This window comes from Halichoerus grypus, chromosome 6, assembly GCF_964656455.1.
Source record: "Halichoerus grypus chromosome 6, mHalGry1.hap1.1, whole genome shotgun sequence".
In the NCBI taxonomy this organism is placed as follows: domain Eukaryota; kingdom Metazoa; phylum Chordata; class Mammalia; order Carnivora; family Phocidae; genus Halichoerus; species Halichoerus grypus.
In genome coordinates, this window is record NC_135717.1 from 140813939 (window position 1) to 140839540 (window position 25602).

A 25602-nucleotide genomic window follows, 5' to 3' on the forward strand; every position below is an offset into this window, starting at 1 on the left:
AGAATTATTTTTGTAATAAAAAGAATTACTTGGGCACAACTTTGTTTAGAGGCTATCCTCTCATCTCTTTTTAACCCACACAGAAATCTGGATTTATTTATTCTATTATATGCAATATAAGTTTTACATGGTTTTGTATTGTTTATTATTCTTGAACAGATACCTGTCTCCAAACAAGAAGATCCTCTTAGTGACTTCAAATTAGGCAGGCAAAAGTTTTCCACTCCAGAAGCTGTCAGGGTTACTGGATATACAGGTATGGACAGAAGGAAATACCCAGCCAACAATACTAATAGAGAAGAGCAGAATAAAGTCTGAATTCCTTGGCATGACATTCAGATCCATCACAATTGGTCCATATTATTCCTCTTCAGCCATTCTCCACTCACTCCCCACCAGGAATTCTCCGCACATCAAAGTTTCCTCTGTTAGAACATATCCCTCCCTCTTTCCAACAATGATAACCAATGTGCATGCACTGGCACCCAAACAAATCTGGAGTCAGATCCAAATTCTGTCAGTACGGCCTTGGGCAAGTCACAACTTCTTTGAGGCATCTTGTAAAATGAGGAATATATTTAAAAAATCTACCTTGTGAATTAATGTGAAGATTAGAACTAACACAAGGAAATCCCGCAGCACAGTACTGGGCACACAGGAGATATATTTGTAATAGAATGCTATTATTTCCTGGCTTTGTGCCTTCACAAATGCTATTTCCTCTACAGAGAATGTTCCCGAGTCTCCCCTCTCCGTTTGGGAAATCCTTCCTATCAGTCAAGGCACAGGGCTCAATACTACTTTACCTTATGTAAAGCCCTCTTTGACTCCCTCATGTAACTGATGGCTCCCTTTTCTGACCTAGTTCAGTACTCTGTTCTTTTCTCTATCATAGTTCTCATTATACCAAATTCCATTTATCTGTTATGAACTGAGTATTTGTTTCTCCCCAAAATTCCTATGTTGAGATCCTAACCCCCAATATTACAGTATTAGAAGGGGGTCCCTTGGGAGGAGATTAGGTCATAAGGATGGGGCCCCTCACGAATGGGATTAGTGCCCTGATAAAAGAGATCCCAGATCTCTCTCTCACCCCTTCCACCATGTGAGGACAGAGTGAACCAGGAAGCGGGCTCTCACCAGACACCAATTCTGCTGCTGCCTTGGACTTTGCAGCCTCCAGAACTGTGAGAATGAATTTCTGTTGTTTGTTAGACACCCAGTCCATGGTATTCTGTTATGGCAGCCTGAACTAAAACATTATCTTTTTCTCTGAGAGAAAACTGGAAGTTCCTTAAAGATTGGTGAGTATGTAATTCATCTTTGTATCATCTAGCACTGAGCTTGGGGTACAGCAGGCACTCAAATGTCTCTGAGTAAACCAAGTAAAAAAGAATCTAACAGGTCACAAGCAACCTTGTAGAGACCAACTGCAATTAGGTAGCAGGAAACGAACAATGAAATGGGAGTTAGGTGAAAACAATGCCTGCAAGTTGAACAATTAAGTTGAAAGTGAAGCAGAATTAAGGGAACATTTCTTCATGGCAAGAAGATGAACCAAGAGGGAAAGGCCAAGTATTTAAGAAAGAAGGAAAACAATAAGCAAGACTTAGATAGGAATCAGGGTACAGGTAGCCCTGCGGGGACGGGAGGGTAGGTGTGTGCTACCCTCAGCTAGAGGTAGGAATGTTGAGGAGGAATTTTCCAGCTCAAACATTGTTATGTAATTTTCTAATACCAATGAAATACCTCTTAATTCATCCATTTCTTTCCTTTTCAGTATTAGTATACTCTTAAATGAGTATTCTTATATCTAGTCACATCTGCTCCCTAGCCCTTTCTCCATCTCATTACTTGAACTGATCTTCTCAAGCCACTGTTTCACATATTTTGGATAGATGAATGTGGATATGCACATAAATGTATAAATAATGTATATGTAGGAGTACATACATATACACTATAATATTTGTTTAGAAAACTGGATTTGTTCCAATGCAACTGATATATTAGGGAGCAAGTTGAACATAATACAAATTTCGCATCTGCTTACGCGCAACTGAAACACTAGGTAAGCACAGAAAATGCAACCCAGTCACACAAAATGACATAGAATGCATACATCTCAAACATCTGCCAGCTCAGTCCTCATGTTGGAACCCATCCACATCTGGTGTTACAGTTTCAGTCCAATTCAGATAACCCTTCTTCCAACACTTCACAAATTGCCACCCTTTTGACACCCACTTCTATAAGAAAACTCAGGTTTTTTTCAAGGTCAAGTGTCATATCTGTTGTAGTATTTATGTGTGTAACCATTTAACATGTGTAAAATTGTGCTAGTCTTTATTATGTTTCTATCTTTTTACATGTCACTGACAAAATTTCTGAGTATTATACCCTTAAACTCCATTTTTCCTTATGCCCTGTAGTTTTCATTGTGTGATTTTGCATGTATGATTAGGAACTTTTACGTTGAATTATAACTTACACATACTTGTAATTATTGCAGCTCTAATCACCAATTTCCCACTGAAATCAAAGGCTACAGAGAAGGTTAAAAAAAAAAAAAATAAGCATGGGGCACCTGGGTGGCTTAGTCAAACGTCCCGACTCTTGATTTCAGCTCAGGTGGTGATCTCAGGGTCCTGGGATTGAGCCCCGTGTTGGGCTCCATGCTCAGCTCGGAGTTCACTTGAGGATTCTTTCTTTCCCCCTCCCTCTGCCCTCTCTCTCTCTCAAATAAATAAGTAAATCTTAAAAAAATAATTGGGCATCCCTCACAATTATCTGAAGGTCCTAGTATCTATGAGGTACTTTGAAAGACCCAAACACTTGTCTTGAAGAATGCTTCAGGAAACCCAATGCACGAAAAGAAAAGAATATGTATGTTTATCTTAAGACAACTTATCTGCCAATCAGCTACATAATAGGACAAAGAAGTAGTAGAGTCCTTCACCAATGAAGTAATGCTCAAGTATTTTAATATCAAGTAACACAAACATATCCATCCCTAAAGACAGAAAGCATAATGGTAGTTGTCAGGGACTAGGTAGGTAGAATGGGGAGTTATTGTTTAATAGATACAGAGTTTCAGTTTTACAAGATGATAAGAGTAATGGGATGGATAGTGATAATGACTGTATAATAATATGAATACATTTAATACCACTGAATGTACACTCAAAAGTGGTTAAAATTTTATTATTAGTATTTTACCACGAAGAAAAGAAATCCCTACATTGCACACCTGAAACTAATTTTTTTTAAAATCCATCCTTATTTTTGAAGAACACCATCATAAAAATACTCATGATGACTACTAAATGCACATAAAATCTGTATAGTGTGGTTCCATTTTTTATGTAGATATAGAGAAAAAGGATCAGAAACAAGTATTTATATGAATTAAAATAACAGGTGATGTTTCTCTATCTTTTCCTGTATTTCTACAAAGGAACTACAATGAACACATTCTTTTTTTTTTTTTTTTAACACATTACTTTTACCAGCAGAAAAAAATTAAGATTACGTTAAGTTTAGTGTGGATCAACTTTTGCTTGCACTACAGGCTATCAAAAAGTCTCGCCAAGAATTTCAAACCCAAAGTAACTTCTTTGACTACTGCAGTTAATATAATCTTACTTTTTACTCCTCAAGTACCATCTTCTGAAAGTTAATATTGTTCTTCAAACTAAGATTTCCATTTTTTTGAAGTACTACTAAAAATATTCTTCAAGAAATTCCAAAAGCAACAGAAAGTAATACTTTGTATACAAAGTATACTTTGTATAACTTGCAAATTTCACTTTTATGCCCATAAGCTTAATATTAAATAGTATCTTTTAAAGTTAATTTTATTATAAAACACGTTTTCATCCTGTATTTCAAACTGTATTATTTTTATTTCTTATTCAGCTAGTCGCCCAGAGTTTATATAAAGAAACTGCAAACAAAATTTAAGCTATCACAGAAATGTAATCTGTAACATAAATTCTCTCCTTTCTATTCATTTCAGCAAAACCCTAACAAAACACCGTCAGAATACAACACTGTTTAAAAAAAATTCAACCATATAAAACAAATGAAACTATTATTGAAAACTACCCTGTGACCCATAGAATTTGGTGAAGGAATTTTCTAAAGACTATCACAGAATAAATATTTATTATCCAATTTTCACATGCTAGGTTTTGAACTCATTGGATCAGTTTCTACCTTTTGAGATATATAATTTTGCTGCTTTTAGAAACTAAATGTTCTTACAATTTCATTCAGACATAGTGCCTAGTATATTTTTAAATAACCCAAGGAGAATATGATAGATGGCTAAGGCTTGATTCTATACAGTAGGTATATAGCTATAAACACAAATGCCTAGATTTAAACTGAAAGTTCCCTCAACAATAACCAGATATTTTAAGAATCAATTGGCCAGCTAAAAATGCCTATAGATTTAATATGTGAGAGTGAACAAGAGAAGAAATCATGCAGTTGGGAATATTTTGTGATAAGATGGACAAAACCTGTTTTAAGAGTTTGAACCACAAATTATTAAATACAGTTTCAAACATAATTATACACTTTCCCTTAAAGATATGTAAAAATGAAAAATGAATGAAAGTTCAAATTACACATTAAGGTAGAGTTTTTTTTTTTCCTGTAGTCTAGGCTTCTAACAAATTCAAGACAAGCAAGGCAGATGCAACATTTTGCACTAACTGTACATTACATAAATGTTCAAGGTGCTTTCAATTTCCAAGTAGTTCAAGTTGTCTTTGTTAAAATGTTTAAGTTTTTAATTAGAAGGAAAAAAAAGAATTTTCAACATCCCAATAAGAAATTTCCACTAGACATCAACAACCAGTTATCAATATAACCACACAGTAACTATAATTTATCATTTTATCATTTTTGGAACATTTACACCGACATTATTTTATTTGATCATGTAATAATCCTGTTAAGATAATCAGTATCAATTTCATTTGACAGATCAATAAACCATTACAGGGCATTTAAGTCAGTTCCTCCCAAACTTCAGGGTGTACAAGAATCACTCAGGAACATGTTAAGACCGCAGTCTCAGTAACCCCTCTCTCTCCCCAGACTGAGGTGGATTCCAGGAATCTCCACTTCAAATAAACAACGCAGGTGATACTGGTACAGGTGGTCCCCATCTCTACATCCCCAAGCCGCATCTTTTAAGACACTGATTTAAGTAACATGACTAAGACTTTACGTGGTTTAAAACTCTATTTTTATTTTGAATCTAAGTTCCCAAATGTTTAGATAGTAGAGCTTTGCAGATCTCCTTGAAAGATATGTAAAATTTTAATTTTTAAAAAATTTTACATTTATTTAAAATAATACCTCTTATACTAAACTCCTATACGAACAAATGGTAGTAAGTATTTGAAGAAACATAAAACCGAGAAAATTCTACCATAATTTCATTTTCTGTGAGATGCAGGAAAAGCTGATACTGAATTATTTGAATACTGCTGCATTTTATAGGGTGGTAACTAAAACTTAGGTACCACAGGTTCTAAAAACATAATGAAAAATTAAGATGAAAATATAAAAGCACTTAGAGTACAACTTTGTGAATACACTAAAAACCACTGAACTGAATAATTTCAAGGATTAATTTTATGATCTATGAATTATATCTCACTTTTTATTTATTTTTTTAAAGATTTCATTTATTTATTTGACAGAGAAAGACACAGCGAGAGAGGGAACACAAGCAGGGGGAGTGGGTGAGGGAGAAGCAGGCTTCCCGCGGAGCAGCGAGCCCGATGTGGGGCTCGATCCCAGGACCCCAGGATCATGACCTGAGCCGAAGGCAGACGCCTAGCAACTGAGCCACCCAGGTGTCCCTATAGCTCACTTTTTAAAAAGAAAAAAGCACTCAGAAAATTTCAAACTCTAGTATTTGCCAATCATTTTAAACTTCTAAGACATATTTTAGCCTTTCTATTAAACAGCATAATTATTTTCTGGCCTCTATTACAGGTGCTAAAAACCAATGTAGAAATAATAAAGAGCATAAATAAAGCCACTAGCTTGATAGTGATTTTATTTTATTTTTTTTAAGATTTTTTTATTTATTCATTTGAGAGAGACAGCAACAGCACAAGCAGGGAGAGGGACATGGATCATGACCTGAGCCCAAGGCAGACGTTTAACTGACTCAGCCACACAGGTGCCCCTTGATAGTGATTTTAAATAAGAATTTTAATGTCACTATTTTTTATTTCCTCTCAAGTTTTTCTAATAAAGTTCCACTTAATCTGCCTTTTATTATAGGGCTATTTTCAAATTCTTTAGTCACATGTTAGCATCTTCTAGTTTACTACTAAAATAGTCTTTGTCTTTCTTAACTAGGTATATAGTATGTAATACACTGAAATATAGTAAGATGGCTGGTTATTAAGCACCAGGCTTCAAAGGCTTTATCTCTACTCTACTTCATACCACATATGTGACCTGAGGCAAGTAAGTAACTTACTTGCTCTCCCCCATCTTCCCATAGGGTTGTGGTGAGAATTAAATGCACCAATACAGGTGAAGTGCTTAGAACAGTGCCTAGCACTTAATAAGCACACCATAAATGTCATCTACTTTAATTACATAATTATTTTTACAGAAAAAGGCATCTCAGCTTAGACCACTCATTATAAATCCTGGTAATATTAAAATTTTACTTTACTTTACCAATGTGTTCAAACATTTAGGAAAGTTGGGCTTGCTTGTTTATGCTATATCTACCCTATTCACAAGTTCAATTTTCCCCAACCCTGAGTCACTATTAGTTCCTCTTCTGACTCATCACATAGAAAGGTAGACAGTCTGGAACCTACTGGGCATACTGAAAGGAATTTCTTAATCTACCTGGATTTACATGGTTTACTAAGTAGAATTTGTCCTACATAATGTTCAATAAATATGCTGAATAATTATGACTTAAAATCGTGCTCACTTAAAAGTGCTTTCTATATATCATATGCTCCTTCAAACTACAGGGTAGGTGTTTAGCCCCATCTTGACAGGAAAACAACGTATCACTTAAATAAAAACAAAGATTCACATTTTCTGACTTCTAGCCAAAAACAGATTTTGCGGGTGGCCTGGTGTTCAAATTCTGCCAAGCAAACTATAAATTAGAGAGTCAGAAGCAATCTCTGAGCCTACAAATTTGACTCTAATTTCTATTCAGTTCCTTTTACTGTTTTCCCCATTCAGATGTTTAAATTAAGATAACCTCTAACAAAAAGTTATAGAAAAAAACAGTTATAGGGAAATAAGCTAAATAATGCAAAGTAGGTTAATTCTTTTTTTAATTTTTTAATTTTTTTTAAATTTTATTTTAAGTAGGCTTCACACTTAATATAGGGCTTGAATTCATGACCCCAAGATTAAGAATTGCACAATCTACCAACGGAGCCAGCCAGGTGCCTCCAGAGTAGGTTAATTCTTAAAAACACTTTTCCCAAGATGCACATACACACAAAAAACCCCACAAAAACATTTAAAATATTGCTCTACCACTTATTCACTTTCCATGTGATCCTGAGTCATTTAAATTCTCCAAGCTTCCATTTTCTCTTCTGGAAATGAGGATAAAAAGAGAAACTATAACTACCACATGGGATTGCTGTGAGCATTAATTAAAACAACACATAAAGCACTCTAGCCAACCACTATGAAAATAGTAAGTTTCGACATATGTTAACTTTATATTTAAATCAAAACTTCAGTGCCATTTGACCTTGACCTATTGAATTATTATACTTTCTAGGGTAATCAGATCTGTTAACTCTTCTGCAAACCTATTAAATGGCAGTAACTTCATAAGCACTATGAAAACAGGAGTGATACTGCCTAGGACTCCTTCCTCAACTATCCCCCACTCAGGAAATAGGCTGTACTTAACACTGTATATTACTTGAGAGGCCCTGTGGACAAGCCTGTGTCCTATTCATTTCTGTATCCCCAGACTGCAGCCCAGTATTTCTTAACCCTGACTCACAGTAGAATCACAAGCGAAGTTTACCAAAATATTAATGCCTGGGATCCATCCCAGGCCCATTAAATCAAAAGGGGGTCAGGGAGGGAGAGGGGAAGTATTCTCCATCGAAAGCACTTTTTTAAGATCCTCACATGATTTTAATTAGCTACCACAATTAAGAAACACTGCACTCTGGTATTTAAAATATTATACAAACAGGTATATATACATGTATGTGTGAATATATGTATAAGTATATAGCTACAGAAATGTAAGTCTCAGCTCAAGACCCTCATCCTCACTAGCTTCTCACAGCCCAATCATCTCTTTCCTCTAAACACAAAATATATATATATGTTTTTTAAGATTTTTAAAGTAATCTCCACACCCAACGTGGGGCTTGAACTTACAACCCCGAGATTAAGGGTTCCACGCTCCACCAACTGAGTCAGTCAGACGCCCCTAAACACAAAATATTTCTAATAAACAATTTGCGGTGTTAAGATAGCTTTTCAATTGTTAACTCAGTACTTAAATTTTTTCATATAATTATGCCTTATCCTTCCTCCTGGATTACAGTTCTGCTCCCTAAGAATATACACTGCCTTACTCCTTGTTTTTTCCACAGCACTTACAATAGTGCCTTGAACACAGACATGTAATAAACATCTGACAGATCTAATAAACATATACCAAAATTATTGGCAGAAGGTATATGACATCCAAATTATCCAATTTGGGCTACTGCCCAAAAAAATATAAGAATTTAGAAAAAAAATTTTTTTTTTTAATCTTTACCTCAGTAAATGAGAACTAAAGTTTGTCTCACTCACGACAACTGAATATTTGCACTTTTTCTTACGGTTATCAGAAGCAGTATCCCCCCCCCGCTCCAGCTTCACATCCCCATCTACCACTTTTAGTTTTTGACTTGTTTCTTCACTAAAACTATCTTCTGGTTGTTTGTGGTATCTTTAGCTGTTGTCAGGTATCTCTTTACAACAATTTTATAATACTCTGTAATTAGTAAAATAAGTTAATGAAAGTCACAGTGATGTGTCATGCTACTCTTCTAATATAAACTTGGTTGAGAATATTGCCTGAAAATAAGATGCTTTCTCAACATTAAATAATAATACAAGTCCACTCTTGAATATTGACAGATTGGTGATTTTCTGTTTTTATGATATTTGCAAACCTGAAAATTCTGTAAAATATCACATGACTTCTTAAACCAGGAGTACTAAGTTACATTACACAAGAAACTCCACGGCAACTGATATTCTCAATGCCGAAACTACTAAGAGAAATGAATGGCACACAATTCTAAAAAAACAACGTACAACAACCTAAAGATATAAAGACGGCCCACCTTTAAAGTTTTGTGTCATATATTTACCACTATTAAAATAATCTGAACGACTTAAGTTGTTTTTATGAAAATATGAGGAGGAGGCCCTCAAGAAGTATGCCTGCTAATTAGATACTGCGGTAAAACATTACCATGTTTTGTTGCGTCCTACAGCAACAGATAGAGCCATAGTTACCACAAAAAGAAAGCAGTCCTCAATTCCCTATTCAATAAAAAAGGTTCAAATTCCACAGACAAAAAAATGGTACCCTGGGTTGTTTGTTTTTAAGGAAGATTAAATTTAGGACTTGCCAACACCCAAACGAAAAACATTCCAGAGTATTAGACTCAATTGTAGTGGGGAGTCATCTACATTCTCAGCACTATGTTCTCTAACCCAAAGCAGGAGTATTAACAAAGGATGTTTCTTAGGACCTCGTAAGATACACCACACTTATTCCCCCCAGTAAACATTACCCTTGTTAAAAACAAAAACAAAAAAGGTACTTGAGAAGTAACAATTCTAGCACAAGCAGCCAGACAAAAAATGAAGTTTAACATCTGCCAAGATATTTCCCAAAATAAGACCCCTGTCAGATGAACAATGAGGAAAAGATTGAAAATGACTAATTCTTTTATTTGGACCATCAGCTACTTTTAAAAATAAAGTTGAGGAATGTAGCTTTTCCAAAGCCTTGTCTTTAGTTTCCCCTTAATCTTCATATTAAAAAAAAAAAAAAAAAACCTAGAAATTTGATTACCACTCTCATGAATTCCTTTTAAAGCAATTTAATGAATAACAGATCTTTTGTGCAAGTAGCAAACCATAGAGGACAGTTTTGCTGGCTGATAAAAATCTGTCTGCAACATGCATATAAAAATATATCCTTCAAAGACAAACCGTAATTTTCCAGGTATGGAAAACATATTAACACTTAAAAAGTGGGGTATGTTTGACATACACCCTAGCTTACTGTGAATGCTTTTACTTGAACCACAATTATAGTATATTCTTATTAAGTATTTACTGGTTATCAAAGTTGAATAAATTAGAAAGCCACAAGTAAAAAAATTTAAAAAATAAAAAAATAAAACCTAAAGAGCCAATGAGAAAAAGATACAACTACTTTGGGTGAAACAAGGTTGTGTAATCACTTCCCAAAACCAGTGCGCTTCTATTAACGTAACCAAAATTGTTTAGGATTTTTTTTTTTTTTTGAGGGTAAAGATAGGTGCGGTTACACATTAAGTAAAAATTTTCACCACTCACTCTAATAGGAAGATGCTGCTGCCTGCAGGAATGTTGAGACCTCTCAAAAATACAAAGCAAAAACAAAAATCCTACCACAACTGTTTTCCAAAATATACAGAGCCAAATACTTAAATACAAGTAAAGATCGTCTTAACAAAAAGAATTGTGGATTACTACAACGTTCCTATTGTCCTAATATCATTCAGAATAGAGTGTGTGTGTGTGTGTGTGTGTGTGTGTGTGTGTGTTGGGGAGCGCTGTTCCCAAAAGCTGGTTTCTAGATGAAAGTGATATACTTATTTAGACATACTCATCTTGGGTACACTGAAAAATAAAACTGTGGTGCATAGTGCTAAGGCCACGTTTCTTTACAGGTGCTATTAAACACTGTCAAGAGAAAAGAGATCAACAATCTGGTAACTTCAGATAGACACGTGGGAAACTAAACTTTGTCGTCATCACCATTAATCAATTTTTCTAACCGATTAAGCAAAAACAAACAACCCTAGGTGGGCAAGTTTTGGAGCCACCAGTTGTCCTATAAAGAAGGATCCTGAATCTGAGACCTCAGCCAGGAAGCCTGAAAAGCACGTGTCCTACTTTGGGTTTGGGGAACTTCCCAGGAAGCATTTGTTCAGAGTAAAACTCCATCACCCTCTGCGCCTGCCTAACTCGGCGAAAGGATAAGTACTGGCTAGCGTGGGGAAACTCCGCCGCCCGGGGACCGGGGGAGCTCCCGCCGCGGCCCCCGCCCGCTCACCTCTGCCGTGGGGATGTTGACCACGCCGGTGGAGCGACGCTTCTCCCGCAGCTTTCTCTTCTCGATTTGCCCCTTGCCTTTCCTGGCACTGGGGCCCGAGCTCTTGCCCTTCTCCGGGGCGCCGTCGCGCTCCTCCTCGTCGCCCCGGGCCGGCGGTGCCCCCGAGGCGGAGACCGCGGCGGTGGCCGTGGGGGGCGGCTCGTCTTCGGGCCGCCGGGGGCCGGGGGCGGGCCGGGGCAGCGCCGCGGGGCCCACCGCGCAGTTCACGCCCCCAGAGCCGGGGGCGGCAGGTGCGGCCGCGCCGCCCGGGAGGTTGTTGTTGAGCTCGTTGGCCGCGGCGGCGGCCGAGGTGCCCAGAGCCCCCGCTGGGGGCCTCCCGGTCGCGTCGCTGCCGCCCCCGCTCGGGGCGGCCGGGCCCGGGGGGTTCTGTTTGGCGCGCATCTTCTCGCGCTTCGCCTTCCACTCCTCCAGGAAGTCTGTGGTGCTGCCGCTGCTGCCGCTGCTGGTCCGGTAGCCACCGGTCGCCATATTCCCAGCGGGACCGGCCGGGCTCTCACCTCGGGCCGCCCCGCCCGGCTCCGGCCGCCGCCGCCTCTGCCTTCCCGAGGCCGGGAGGATGTGAGGGAACGACCCCCGGAGCGCGGGGGCGGCCCGGGCTCCCCCGGCGGCCGGCGGCTCTGAGGCGAAACACAAAAGGGGGCGGGGAAGGGAAGCGTTAAGGTCCTCGCCCGGCCGGAGGGTCTGCCCCGCCGCCCGCCTCGGAGCCCCCCGCCCCCGCAGAACGTGCTGACCAGGCCCCGCTGGCAAGTGGCTGCCGAGTCCCCACCCTGCAAAGTTTCTCTGTCGCACCTACACGGCGGGCCTGCACGATCGCCGCCCCTCGAGGGGAGGAGAAAAGGGCTTGTCCCCACCCCCCGGCCCGCCCGCCCCATCCCCACCGGGGTCTGCGCCTGCGGCGGTCGGGGGACCAGGGCCAGACCCCGCCACCTGTCGGCCCGTCGCATCTCCTGCCCCTCGCTCCGGCCCCCGTCGGCCCAAGGTCCCCGCCACCAACACCTTCATTCCTGGGTGAGGCGCGAAGCCCCTAGGCGGCTCACTGAAGAGGCGGGACGCGTACAGACACCAGCTGTCCAGCCGCGTCCGGAGGACGGGTGCGCGGGTCGAGCGCGGGCGGCCGGAGCAGCCCCTTACCTGAGAGGTGTTTTGGAGGGCCAGGCGCGGGTCTGGGAGTCGGCGCCCAGGTGAACCCACGCGGCGGCGCGAAAGGAGCTGCAGCAAACTCGCGGCCGGAGCTCAAGGCTCCGCCGGGCCAGGAGGGAGGGAAAGAGGGAGGGAGCGAGGGGCGGGAGGGGAGCCGAGCGGCGCCGAAGCGCGGGCGGAAAGGGCCGAGACGCCGCGCGAGGGGCGCGGCGCGCCTTGGGGGGCGGGGGGGTCGTGCCCGCCGACGCCCCGCCCCCGGCGCTCAGGTGCGCGCCGCCTGGTCCAGCCTGCCGCTGCAGCCCGCCCCGCGCCCGCCAGTCCCGCCGCACGTTCCTGGGCTCGCGGCCCCCACAGCGGCGGGCCCCACAGCGGCGGGCCCCGCGGCAACTCTGACTCCGAGCGGGGCAGCCCTCCACGCCCTTCACCCCGCTCCTGTTCTCCGCCTCTCTGTCTCCCACCACTCTTCCTTCTAAGTACAAGACATACTCTTCGAGGGAAAATCTCGAATGCTGCTGGCCGAGGGGGAAAATGCAATGAAGTTGTGATGATTCAGGCCTGACTGGCCAGGATGGGAAAACACTCGCGCGTCACTTTTCCTGGTCGCTGCCCCCTTTTCAGATGTACTAGGCTGGCAGACAGAAGAGTTGAAGAAAAAAAAACCGAAACAAACCCAGACCCCTGAGAAAAGCCTGTGGGTTCTGGGTGAAAGGGTGGGCTGAAAGAAGGAGGGGCTTAAATTATCAGTGAACTATCAAGGGTTTACTACTATTTTAGGCTTGCAAGAGAAAACTAAAAACTCATTTTGACAGTGTATTGCATTGGCATCCCAATCCTATTTGTAATTGTCCTTTTAACCCTGTCTCTACACCTCTTCTTTACAGAGTGAATTTAGCAGTAAAGCTCCTTACCAAGACACCAAAGCTGTGTTCATGCTGATTTGATGCGACCTGGGGCGGTGATTGACTCTCTTTTTCTATCCTTAAACGTGTCATAGGGTATATCTTATCCTCAGATGCAAGTCATCTAACATTTCTGGATCAGGGCTGGGTGAACTGCCACCATCATGCACCTGAAGAGACAGACCTCACTGTATTACAAGTGGTGCCAGGGCACATCATGGTCACAGGCTACAATTGCCAGGTCACCACTTTGTAAAAAAAGAAAAAAAGTAGGCGAGCCCTGAGTCACACTCTTACCTAACATAAATCTTTCTACCTACTTAGTATTCCTGTTTTGCCCAGGTGGCACATGGTGGGTGAGCAGTCAGTGTGTGCCTGCCACAAGAATGAGATTGGGAGAAAGTGATTCACATGCTATTTGTTTCTCAGAGGGAAAGTCACACAGTTCCCGTCTTGGGTCTGGCTGTTGGGGTGAACGTGTGGGTAGCAGGGAGGGAGCTCTGCAAAAATCCTTAGAAAATTAAAGGCCTTCCTTGGGAACTGGTTTCAAAGGCTGAGCCTAGCTGGTACCATCCTGGGCGTGCCACCTGAAATTCCTCAATTACAGACTCACTAGAGTGTTTTGTTTTCTGAGTTTTAAGGGGGTAGTAGGAGGGTTGGGCATTAAATAGATTCACATTAATGCTTTGTAACTTACCAAAGGATTTTCTCCTGGACGGGCTGCAGGATACAGCGGAAAGAGGATACAGTGTGCCTGAATACAAGTTCATAAGTAGCTGAGAGATCTCCGGGGTGTTTAAATTCTCTGAAACTCAGCTTTCTTTACTATCAAATCAGCAATAACAGCATATATTTTTAAGCTATCATAAGAATCGACACTGTGTGCTTGGTTCAAGGAAGACACTCAGTAAATATCCTTTTATTAATAGGATATCAAACAGTTTTTGGTCTCTAAGAAGTTGGGGAGGGGTGTGGAGGGAGAGAAGGCAGGCAAAACAGTAAAGGTACTGAATATACAATATTAATTTGAAAATTATAGACAGAATGAACTAGAATAACGCTTACACCACAGAAATTTATCACTGCACTTTTGGACTAGTTCTCTTCGTATTCATAGGCTCTGACTCAGGAATTGGCTACTACTGACTCCCGTGGCTTTGGGCAAGTTGCTTAACTTTGGGGCCTCTGTTTACTTACATATAAATGGGGATAATGATACTTCCTACATTGTGAGAGTGTTGTGAAGGTGCCTGAGATCCTTGGATAAAAGGTAGTATATGAGAACCAGAGTAGTTATTATTAGTCTATAAATGCCCTAGGAACTATGGATGAAAGAGATTATTGAGGTACAAAGCACTGTGTATTATTATTGTTATCATTTATTATACCTTTTGTCTTTGCCTTACCATTCTCATTTCCAAAGATGTATTTCACAGCCAGACTGCTTCCAGCACTGCACTAAGATATTTAGCTGAGTCAGTCCTAAATTACAAAATGCGTATCATCAATCTTTATGTTTAGCATTCTGATGAAATAATCCTCAAAGACTCAGAGCATTGTTTCTCAACCATGGCACTGTTGACATTGGGGACTTGGTAATTCTTGGGGGTTTGTCCTGTCCATTGTAGGATGCTTAGCAGCATCCTTGGCTTGTAGCCACTAGATATCAGTAGTTGCCCCCAACCCCCAGTTGTGACTTTGCCAAATGTTCCCTGGAGGGAAAAATCTTCCCCGGTTGAGAACTGAGCTAGCCCTAAAATAACTAATTTTGGTGATACACTTGCCCTTAAATAATAAAGGGAAATATGATGATGCTAACAAAGAGATTCATTGTAATATATCTGAATGAAACTCACTCTAAATGTTAAGTCTTACTTCATGTTTTCGAGGCAGTGGATTAGCTATGATGTGAAATAGCCGATTTGTACGTGTTGAAATAATTAACAGGATATTGAGGAATAGCTATTGTGCCTTCAATGCAAATATTTCTGGAACATAAGCAATTCACCCTCTAAAATCAAAATAATACATGTACATAGTCTTAGAAGGTAAATACTTTAGTTCTGCAAGGATTATTACAAAAGACAACAATCCCCTGCCTAGCCTTCCCACTCCCAAAACCCTACCCAAAATTTAAAATTTTTATCTGTTTCTGCTAATATAAATCATCATATTAATTTTAATAGCCTTAGCACCTTCTTGATTTCTTCATTTTTAGACATACTTTTTTGACTTTCTAATAGAGAAAAAGAAAATGTAGCTCTCTTATACTAACTACACATATACTTTTCTTATTCCTAAACTCCTGCTATATTTATATTACAATTTTGTTAAATAAACATTTAATGTTTGTTGTGTTAAGACTATGCAAATATTGTTCACAGCTGAGCCATGCAGTGTACTATGATTGCATTTTTACAACTTTTGTCTTTTTACACAATTATTTCTTTTCCTTCAGCAGGTAAAACTTGTGATTTTTAAAACCATTTCATCATATTCCATATAGCAGTCACAAATTGAAACCCAGACTTTCCTCCTCCCAGTGTAATTAATCATGTCAGGTAACCTATCAGTTCTGTTTCTTTTTCTTGGAGATATCTCTCTTGGAGTCCTCCATCCCCGGATGTGATCTGGGTTGATTTTAAGACTCATGGCTCTGTGGTCATCCTAGGATTATGTTTCCCTAACATCCTGGGAATCATTTCCTATGCAAACCTCTTGTTTCCTGAATCCCATATTGTCCTCTTTCCTTTTTTCCCCTGTCATTTCAGTGGAGTACATCTTCAGTTTATTCTGGAGATAGGATTTCATATTCTTGAAGACCTTGTATGTTGGAAAACATTTTTAATTTATCTTCACACTCAACAGTTTGGTGGGGCATGGAACTCTAGGTTAGAAATCATTTTCCTTCATAATTTTAAAGGTGTCGTGGGTACCTGGTGGCCAAATTGGTTGGCCATCCAACTCTTGATTTTGGCTCAGGTCATGATCTCAGGGTCGTGAGATGGAGTCCTGTGCAGGGCTCCATGTTCATCAGGGAGTCTGCACGAGATTCTCTCCCTCTCCCTCTGCCCCCCCGCCCCCCACACACACTCTGTCTCTTTCTCTCTTAACAAAAAAGAAAAAAAAAGATCACTATACTGTCTTCTAGTTTCCAGAGTTGATGCTGAGAAGACCAATGGCATTCTGATTCCTTTGTATTTTCTCTCTGGAAGTTTCTGGAACTTCTTACCCAGATCTTCCGGAATATCTTGGATTTGCCCTGATTTAGCCTTTTCTCATTATTATACTGGCACTCAGTGGGCCCTTTCAGTCTGCCATCTGCCCTTTAGCTGGGAAACTTCCTTATCCTATACCTTTGGTAATTCTTCTCTTCAATTTTCTCTGTTCTCTCTAGAACTTCTGTTAAATAAATGTTGGACTTCTAAACATTCTCTAATGTTTAATCTTTTCTCTCCTAGTTTCCATCTCTTTGGCATGTTTTTCTACTTTCAGTGAAATTTTCTTCATCTTTTTTTTTTTTTTTTAAGATTTTATTCATTTATTTGACAGAGAGAAAGAGAGAGAGCTCAAGTAGGCAGAGTGGCGTGGCAGAGGGAGAGGGAGAAGCAGGCTCTCCGCTGAGCAGGGAGCCGGATGTGGGGCTTGATCCCAGGACCCCAGGATCATGTCCTGAGCCGAAAGCAGCCGCTTAACCAACTGAGCCACCCAGGTTCCCCCAAATTTTCTTCATCTTATATGCCAACCTTTCTATCAAATTTTCTGTTTCTGCCACCATTTTTTGGTAAGATTTGTTTCTTATTCTCGAAGTGTTCTTTTTCCATATCATCCTGTTCTTGCGTCACAGATTCACCATCTTTTCTCTCCCTAAGGAAATTTTTTTAACTTTATTCTGCTGGTCCTGCACTTTGTCTCTTATCTATGTGTTCCTTTTTTTCTTTTTGATTGCTTTAGTCTTCATCTTTTGGGTTAGAGGATTTCGTCCTCTGTCTGCCATTCATTCATATTTAAGACAGTAGTGCTGAAAAGCTGCCTGGATGCTCTTTTGTGAAAAGGCAGAGCTTGTGGACTGATGGTCCTCATTTAGGAGGCTGATGTTTGGACCCAGGCATTTTGTGGAGGCATGTGTCAAATGTCAGCATCTATGGGACTTTTCTCTTGTCCAGAACAGTTTTCCTGAGAGAAATTTAGTTTCTGCCTGTGTTGCCAGTTGTCAACCTTTTCAGGTGCCAAGTAGGGAAAGAAGACTTGGGAAGTCTCATTACTCAATATGCAGGTTTTACCCCATACCTATGCTCAGTATTCCTGGTGATTCAACAACTGCTGAGTGTGAACTTCCGGTTCTCTGGCAGCATCAGGAGAGACAGCCTCCTTGCTCCTGGGCCTTAGAGAAGGGACTTGAGAATCTAACTGTTCCTCACACAGATTTTCAACTAATTCTTCTGTTTTCACCACCTTCTTCTGTTTTCAGAAGTACGTGCTTCTGCCTCCAATTTCTGAGCTTTCTTCCGGACAAAAAGGATTACTTCTTGTCAGCTTTGTCTCTTGCAGGTGGTTGGAAGTCACCTTTCCCTGCTCTGCTAATGTCTGTTTCCCATCTTCCATCTTCCAACATTTTGTTCTCATCTCCCATCCTCTTTGTTGTGACTGGTTTATTACTTTATTTTTGTTTTAGTAAAATTACTTGAGGGAATAGAGGTAAACATGTGTGTTCTGCCTGTTATGTTTAACAGGAAGCCTAATCTATCCATTTTGCAGATTTCCAGATACTTTGAAATCTAATCTGTGATGAGGCCAGATAAGTGGAGACCTCTACATCTCCTTATTGAATTACATCCTAAGTCCCTATTGAATTGACACTATTAGAAAGAAGTCAATGAGATGTATTGTATTTTCTGTAGTCTGTGTATAAAGATGTGGCACATTATATTACATAACGTTCCTATTATAATAAAAACTAGGAAAAATGCCTGACATTAATATTAAAAATAGTTACATGGTTTTGTAATAGCATTATACAGCGATAGACTATAGCTACACTCACAGTGAGCACAGCATAATATATAGAACTGGTGAATCACAACATTGTACACCTGAAACTAACATAACATTATGTACCAACTATACTTCAATAAATAAAAATAAAAATAAAATAGTGGTATCAAACAGAGCCTCTCACACTGCAATCATGACCCCTTAATGGGCCGTGATCGAGTTAGTGGGATATTAGGATTTTTCAAAAAAGAAAGAAAAAGAAAAACATTAGAGAAAAGCCCTCATGTAAAGGTGAGTGTTGTTTGGTGACCTACTGGTCTCAATTGTGGGGGGAGTTGGGGGCCCCCACTGTCAGCATGTGAAGTTCAACCCGTATGGTAGGCAGAGTCAAAAAAGCATGAAAATCAATATTATAAATAGATATTTAAAGATACGGAGTAGTAAAAAACAGACAAACAAATAAAGATATGGAGTAGGGTTTATCCAATTAAAATGCAAAAACCAGTTTACATAACCAAATGCACATTATAATCCCAGTCTGTGGAAGAAAAAAAAAAAAAGAATAGCTGCATATTCCTTCTGTTGCTGGTTTTGTGGGTTTTTTTAACCATAGTAAAACTACGTGTTATATAGCTTGTAAGTTTTCCCTTTTTCAGTTGACTGCTGGTAATCTTAGGCCACATTTGTGGCTTATCCAGGAAAGACCTAGGTTTTGTGGTATCTGAGGCTTGTATAACTTAAGAACCTTCTTTAAGAAAAAGAATGTATGAGAAAATAAATATTTAGAATAAGACAGCTTTAAAAATTATGAGTTAACAAATTGAAAAATGCCATAAACATTGCAAAATCCAGAAAGATAACCTAAATTATTCATTATTTTACTCTGATGTATTTCTATAATACTATTTTGTCTGCATTTTTATTATTGATTTTATTATTACTTACTGATGCACAAAATAGGTGACTTTACACACAGATGTATCCTCTATTTGCAGTACAAATATATAGATGAATGTACCATACACACAGGAACTCTGATAAATTCTATTTCATACTATTCCCATCAAAAAAGAAAATAATATACTCGGCATTTATAATTTTATAGCTTGTATTATGAAATATATCCCAGATAGGAAAGAGCTTCTGTTTCGACTACACTTGCCACCCCCTAGAAGGGGCAACCTCTTTGTTGTGGTCACTAGCCAACTTCCCAGCCACTCTGAATCACTGAGGATCTTAGCTCCTGGCTGACTGTCTTCTTCTCCTATTTATGTCACTTCTTAGTGATAACAGGCAAAGATAATCTATCCAATCTCTTAGCATCTCAGATACTTTTCCTCTGTATCCCTCTTTAGTCAGACATGTCCACAGTTAGTACCTTGACTTTGTCATCACCAGCAGTGCACCTCCAGATTCCCAGTTTAAACATCCCATTTCCCAACCATTACCTCCTACTCCTCTACCACACTTACTCCGGTACCCCCCCAAACCATTTTTTGTTCTATTGATCCACCGATTTTTCATTATCTATTTTTTCATGTCCTAAATTCCTTACTCAGCTTAGATTCTCAAGTTGATTGTTATTAGCCTCCTCTGTGTCTGCACCTGCTCAGCTAAATAAGATTAATAAAAACAGTAGGGCATGCCTTCTAACTCTACTTTAACTGTATGACCATAGTCTCAACTGGACAGTCCATACTGTCTAGCAATCCTGCGGTCCTCGTAGGCTTGTTCTTCTGTGCTCCAAAATGACTAGTTCACATCAGTCCCTTAAACCTCCAGTACTCCTCATCCCACCCTCACTCTCAGTTGATGAACTTCTTGCTTTCCTGTTTCATTGACTAAAGTAGGACTGATCAGAGTGGACCTCCTCATATTCCTGAGACTGCTCTACCCACTTTCCTACGTCTGGATGTACTCTCTGCCTTCTTACTTTAAGATGGAGTTCAAAAGCAGTTCTACCATCTGTGTCTTTCCCTTTTCAGGGGTTTGCTCCTGCCACTATACTCTCCTCTTGCGCATAATCAATTCCTCTTCCTCTATTAAATCATTCCCTTCAACATACAAATGAACTCTAGTTATCCCTTCTCTATTAGTTTTCTATATAATAGAAACTTCCCTAATAAACTTTCACAGACCTAGCGTCTTCAACAACACAACTTCATCATCGTATAGTTCTGTAGTAGATGTCCCACCTGGGTCTCACTCCTCAAAAATGAGGGGACTGGCAGGGCTCCATTCCTTTCGGGAGGGTTTCTGGAAGAATCTGTTTCCTTGCCATTTCCAACCTTTAGAACCTCCCACATCCCTTGGCTCCAGGTCCTTTTCCCCCATTTTCAAAATAAGCAATGTTGTATCTCTCTGTATCTTTCTTTCTTTATCACAAATCCCTATGATTCTCTCTTCTGCCTCCCTTTTGCACCTGTAAGGATCCAACGTATATAGGATACGTTGGATTGGGTGTACCTGCATATTCCAGGATAATCTATTTTAAAGTTAGCTGATTAGCAATCTTAATTCCATCTTCAACCTTAATTCTCCTTTACTATAACTTAATATACTCACAGGTTCTAGGGATTAGGCCCTGGAAACGCTTTGGGGGCCGTTATTCTGACTATCATACCCTCTTAAAGCAAAAAAAAAACTTCCCTTGAGCGCCTGGGTGGCTCAGTTGGTTAAGCGACTGCCTTTGGCTCAGGTCATGATCCCAGAGTCCTGGGATCGAGTCCCACTTCTGTTTCGACTACACTTGCCACCCCCTAGAAGGGGCAACCTCTTTGTTGTGGTCACTAGCCAACTTCCCAGCCACTCTGAATCACTGAGGATCTTAGCTCCTGGCTGACTGTCTTCTTCTCCTATTTATGTCACTTCTTAGTGATAACAGGCAAAGATAATCTATCCAATCTCTTAGCATCTCAGATACTTGACTTCCTGCTTCTCCCTCTGACCCTCTCCCCTCTCATGCTGTTTCTCTCTCTCTCAAATAAATAAATAAATAAAATCTTAAAAAAAAAAAAAAAAAAAAAAAAAACCTTCCCTTGACTATGGGATCTATTCTGGTCAATGTCCCCTTTCTTCTTTGGTGTTCACTCAAAATTCTTAGAAGAGTAATCTTTACTCACTGTTGCAGTCTTATGGGACTGGGTCACTGACCTGTGGAGTCTGCACTAATTCCAGGTAGTTAGTGTTATCATTGAATTGTAGGACATCTGGTTTGTGTTCAGAGAGTAGGAGAACTGGTTAGTGTGAGAGCCACACTGCCCCCCAACATTTGGTGTCCGAGTTGTGGAGAGTAAAGGAACACGCTACTTCCCCTTTTACCTGGCTGAATTGAAGATGTGATTTCCTGACAACCCAGTGATGGTACTCTCAGGTATCTACCCTAGAGAAACTCTAACATGAACACAGGGACACGTGGACATAAAGGTTCTTCACTGCAGCACTTAATGTCATAGTGGCAAAGTGGAGATGTACCTGTAGTTAGCAGGAAAGTGAATATATAAATTTACAGTTTATTAGTACAACAGAATATTTATAGCATTTCAGAAACATCATTAAAACCCAGTTTCAAATGGATATGTAACATATACTCATTCATATAAATTTCTAAAATGTACAATAAAAATAAATATATGCATATATTTGACAAATACATACTTGAATAATATAAACACAAACACACCAAATTCAGCGTATTAGTGACTTCTGAGGACAGATGGAAGGAAAAGATAGAGGAACTGTAATTTGCTTTATTTATGTTTAATTTTTTAAAAATAAAGGAGATCTGGGGCTCCTGGGTGGCGCAGTCCGTTAAGCGTCAAACTCTTGGTTTCTGCTCAGTTCGTGGTCTCAGGGTTGTGAGATCAAGCCCTTCCTCAGGCTCCTTGCTCAGCAGGGATTCTGCTTAAAACTCACTCTCCCTCTTCCCCTCCCTTCCCCCGCTCTTTCTCTCCCTCTTTAAAATAAATAAATCTTTAAAAAATAAAATAAAAAATAAAAGAGATCTAAGATAAATGTTGCAAATCATTAACATTTGTTAAATCTCAATGGGGGGTGGAGAGGACCTAGGCTCTTTGTTATATTATTTTCTATACTTTTATATGTTTAAAATATGCTAGAATTTAAAGTAATTTTTAAAGGCAAATGTCTGGACTTGGATAAATCATTTCATAAGAAAAAGGTTTGACTTTAAAAGGCCAAACCTTAACAAAATTGGGCTTGTCCATCACGTGTTGGGCAAACTTAAAACATCCCTGTTTTTTTATGCCAAGCAAAAGAACCAAAATTGTAGAAAATTTAATGAAGCCATGTACCCTGGAAATATTTGAAATGGTTTATTGCTTGGGGCAAAGGAAGAAAACTGAAGGCATACCAATTTCAAAAGGCATGATCCCCTCGATAATCACTGATCTTTCTTCTAATATCTGGAAACAGGTCACTAAACTGGCTCCTAAACCACTTTTATTCAACAGGCAAACAACTGGAAGAAGCTGCTGATGCCTCTCATTTCAACCAGCTCTTTATTATCATTCTTTATTTGCACACTGGTACCGTTCAAGCACTCTTCCAATTTTTCTGCTCCCCTTTTGGAAACTTGACGAGCCATTGTCATGTTCCAAATGGCGAAAAAATGTCTTTGCCAAGGAACACTTTGTGCGGACAGAGCCTTTGGTTCTCCAGGCTCGGTAACATACCTGGTTGGGCGGCTTTGCTGAAGGCGCTCCATGCGTCGTCATGACTCATTGCCCTCAGCAACAACAGGAATTGATTTGTGCCAGCAATTCTCAAAGGAGTCTTGTTTACTGCTGTGAAAGTCATCAACTCTATCACAGCCTGGTCCTGACCTCAGCCTTTTCAAGAAATTTTGACTAGAAAAGAGATCAGAGTAGGAAGCTCTTCTCTGTTACACTTAGTCCACTAACTTTACAAAGAATACATCTTCAAGTATGTGATTGAACTTCATGCTTAAGTTGTATGTGTGCTCTAAAGAGAGAGAGACACAGAGAGAAAGAGAGAGAGAGACTAGATTTCTCAGAACAATGTAATTAAGAGGAGTTCCTTCCTGGTTTTGTTACATCACAGATATTTCTGACCGGGAGATTAAAGCAAATCTTTTTATTTAAGGTTCTACAGAGGGTATTATGGATACTGCTAAAAGGAACCCACCAACTCATAGCTCAGCGCCATTTCAGGAAGTGAAGACAGAATGCAGGCAACACTGTAAGCTTTCCAGTGAGGAGAAGGACTTTCTGTGGTCTGAAGCCCACTGAGAAAGTCTCATTAATTTCTCTACAAACAGAAATTTTCAATACCCCACAACACCATAGAATTCTATCGCAAGTTACTTCTGCTCTGATGACTTTAAAATTAAAACATGAATTAATCATCCTTTTTGACCCCCAGAAAGCTTCACCAATATACCTAACCAAAGATGATTCCATTAATTTACAGTGGTGAGGATGAGGCAGGAATTCAACTTAGTCTTGGGGTATATGTTCTTTGACCTCTGTAAGCCAATGTTTTCAGTGTTTATTGGCATAAAAAAAAGTGAAATCAAGTGGATGACATAAATGATATAACCTAATTTTTTTTTTTTTTTGACATAACCCAACTTCTTATTCAAATCAAAAGCATCCTTTCACTGGAATTTACTACTGAGTAAAGTTAAGGTTGCCTTTGATTTTATTGGTGTTCAAATTAGTGAAGACAATATTTTGCATAATAACATTAATAGCAGTAAGTCATTGCTTCCTACACACTAGGGACTGGGCTGTCACTTCATGTCTAACATAATGTCTAACAATTCTCAACAGTCCCATCAGGGGAGCACTAATATTCCCTTTGACAGATCAGCAAACTGAGGCGTGGAGACAATAAGTAATTTGTCCAGTGTCACACAGCTAGTACATGATAAAGCCAAATATTTCAGCACATAGCTGTCTGATTCCTGAGCCCATCCTATATTATATGTCAAAGGCATTGATTTTCAATGCTATAAAGTAAACTAAATGCAAACAGACCAGTTTCTGTGCATTTTTCCGTGAAAGATTTGTTTCGATTTCATCAAAATTTTAGGGTGTCATAATCAGTGATTCTTAGGGCTAAGAACAACGGGACTAGTCAAACCACAGCACTTGGGAAACCTGAGTAGCCCCTTCCCTCTTTGTCTTTGCATCCTAGTGTCTGGCATACAGCAGGTGCTCTATGTATAAATATTTCTCAAATGGCATGAGGGCAGGATGGCTGTTCTAAGGTTGCCCTGGGAGTGAGCCGACTGTCTGCCAGGGCTTACTGGGGAGGTGGGGTCAGTTCTGGTTGGAGAAGTATTCCCTGGTGTATGTACCATAGCCAGCCTTTGATCCTCAGCTTTGCCAATTCAGAACTCTGATTTTTATCAGCAATTAAAAAGCATATTAATTTTCAACAATGCATCCACATTAATGTAGCCCACTTGCCTGATGTCTAAGCGCCAAATAACTCATTGATTTATAATGAAAAATATGAAGGTCAGAAACACAGGAATGTTAAAGTCATCCCTAACAGTGTGGATTCTCCAAGAAGGCAGACCTACATGGGAGTGAAAACATAACTGGAAGTTTACTTGGTAAATATGGAAAATGAACAATAGGGGTTAATTAGAGGAATCCAGTGTTTATTGGCCTCTGGTAAGAGAGCCAGAGCATTCATCCCCACAAATAAGGAGAGTCTTGCCAAACTGAACAGAACAGAACGGCTCTCCCCAGGACCTTTGCATTCCATCTCTTGTTTGCTAAGGAAGCTGCTAACTTGGCTACTGATGGACACATTCTTTCTTTGTATATGCTAATGATTTTAATCTGGTTATGGTCATGTTTTATTGGTCAGACCTCTTTCAGGTGAATTTGAATATTTCCACAAAATTCATTTATTGAACTTTTTAAACATTATTTAAAAAAATTTTTTAAAGATTTTATTTATTAGATAGATAACATGCACAAGCGGGGAGGGAACAGCAGAGGAGGGTGAAAGAATCTGATGCAGACTCCACACTGAGCTCGGAACCCGACGTGGGGCTTGATCCCACCACCCTGAGACCATGACCTGAGCTGAAACCAAGAGTCCGTGGCTTAACAGACTGAGCCCTCCGGGTGC

The 25602-nt window shown here is 40.0% G+C and overlaps 1 protein-coding gene across 2 annotated transcripts in view; it reads right to left on the minus strand.

Moving 5' to 3' along the window:
- Positions 1-13135, minus strand: part of PAWR (pro-apoptotic WT1 regulator) — a 105329-nt gene extending 92194 nt beyond the window's left edge. Inside the window, exons 1-2 of one of the 2 annotated variants that reach the window (XM_078076349.1) lie at positions 12569-13135; positions 11378-12054 (exon numbers count right to left, since the gene is read on the minus strand). In XM_078076349.1, the coding sequence (XP_077932475.1) occupies positions 11378-11905 (528 nt within the window). In that variant the 5' untranslated portion in view covers positions 11906-12054; positions 12569-13135. Of the gene's footprint in view, positions 1-11377 lie in introns of both variants that reach the window. The other variant, XM_036098848.2, reaches the window with a different exon arrangement.
- Positions 13136-25602: the final 12467 nt, after the last annotated feature.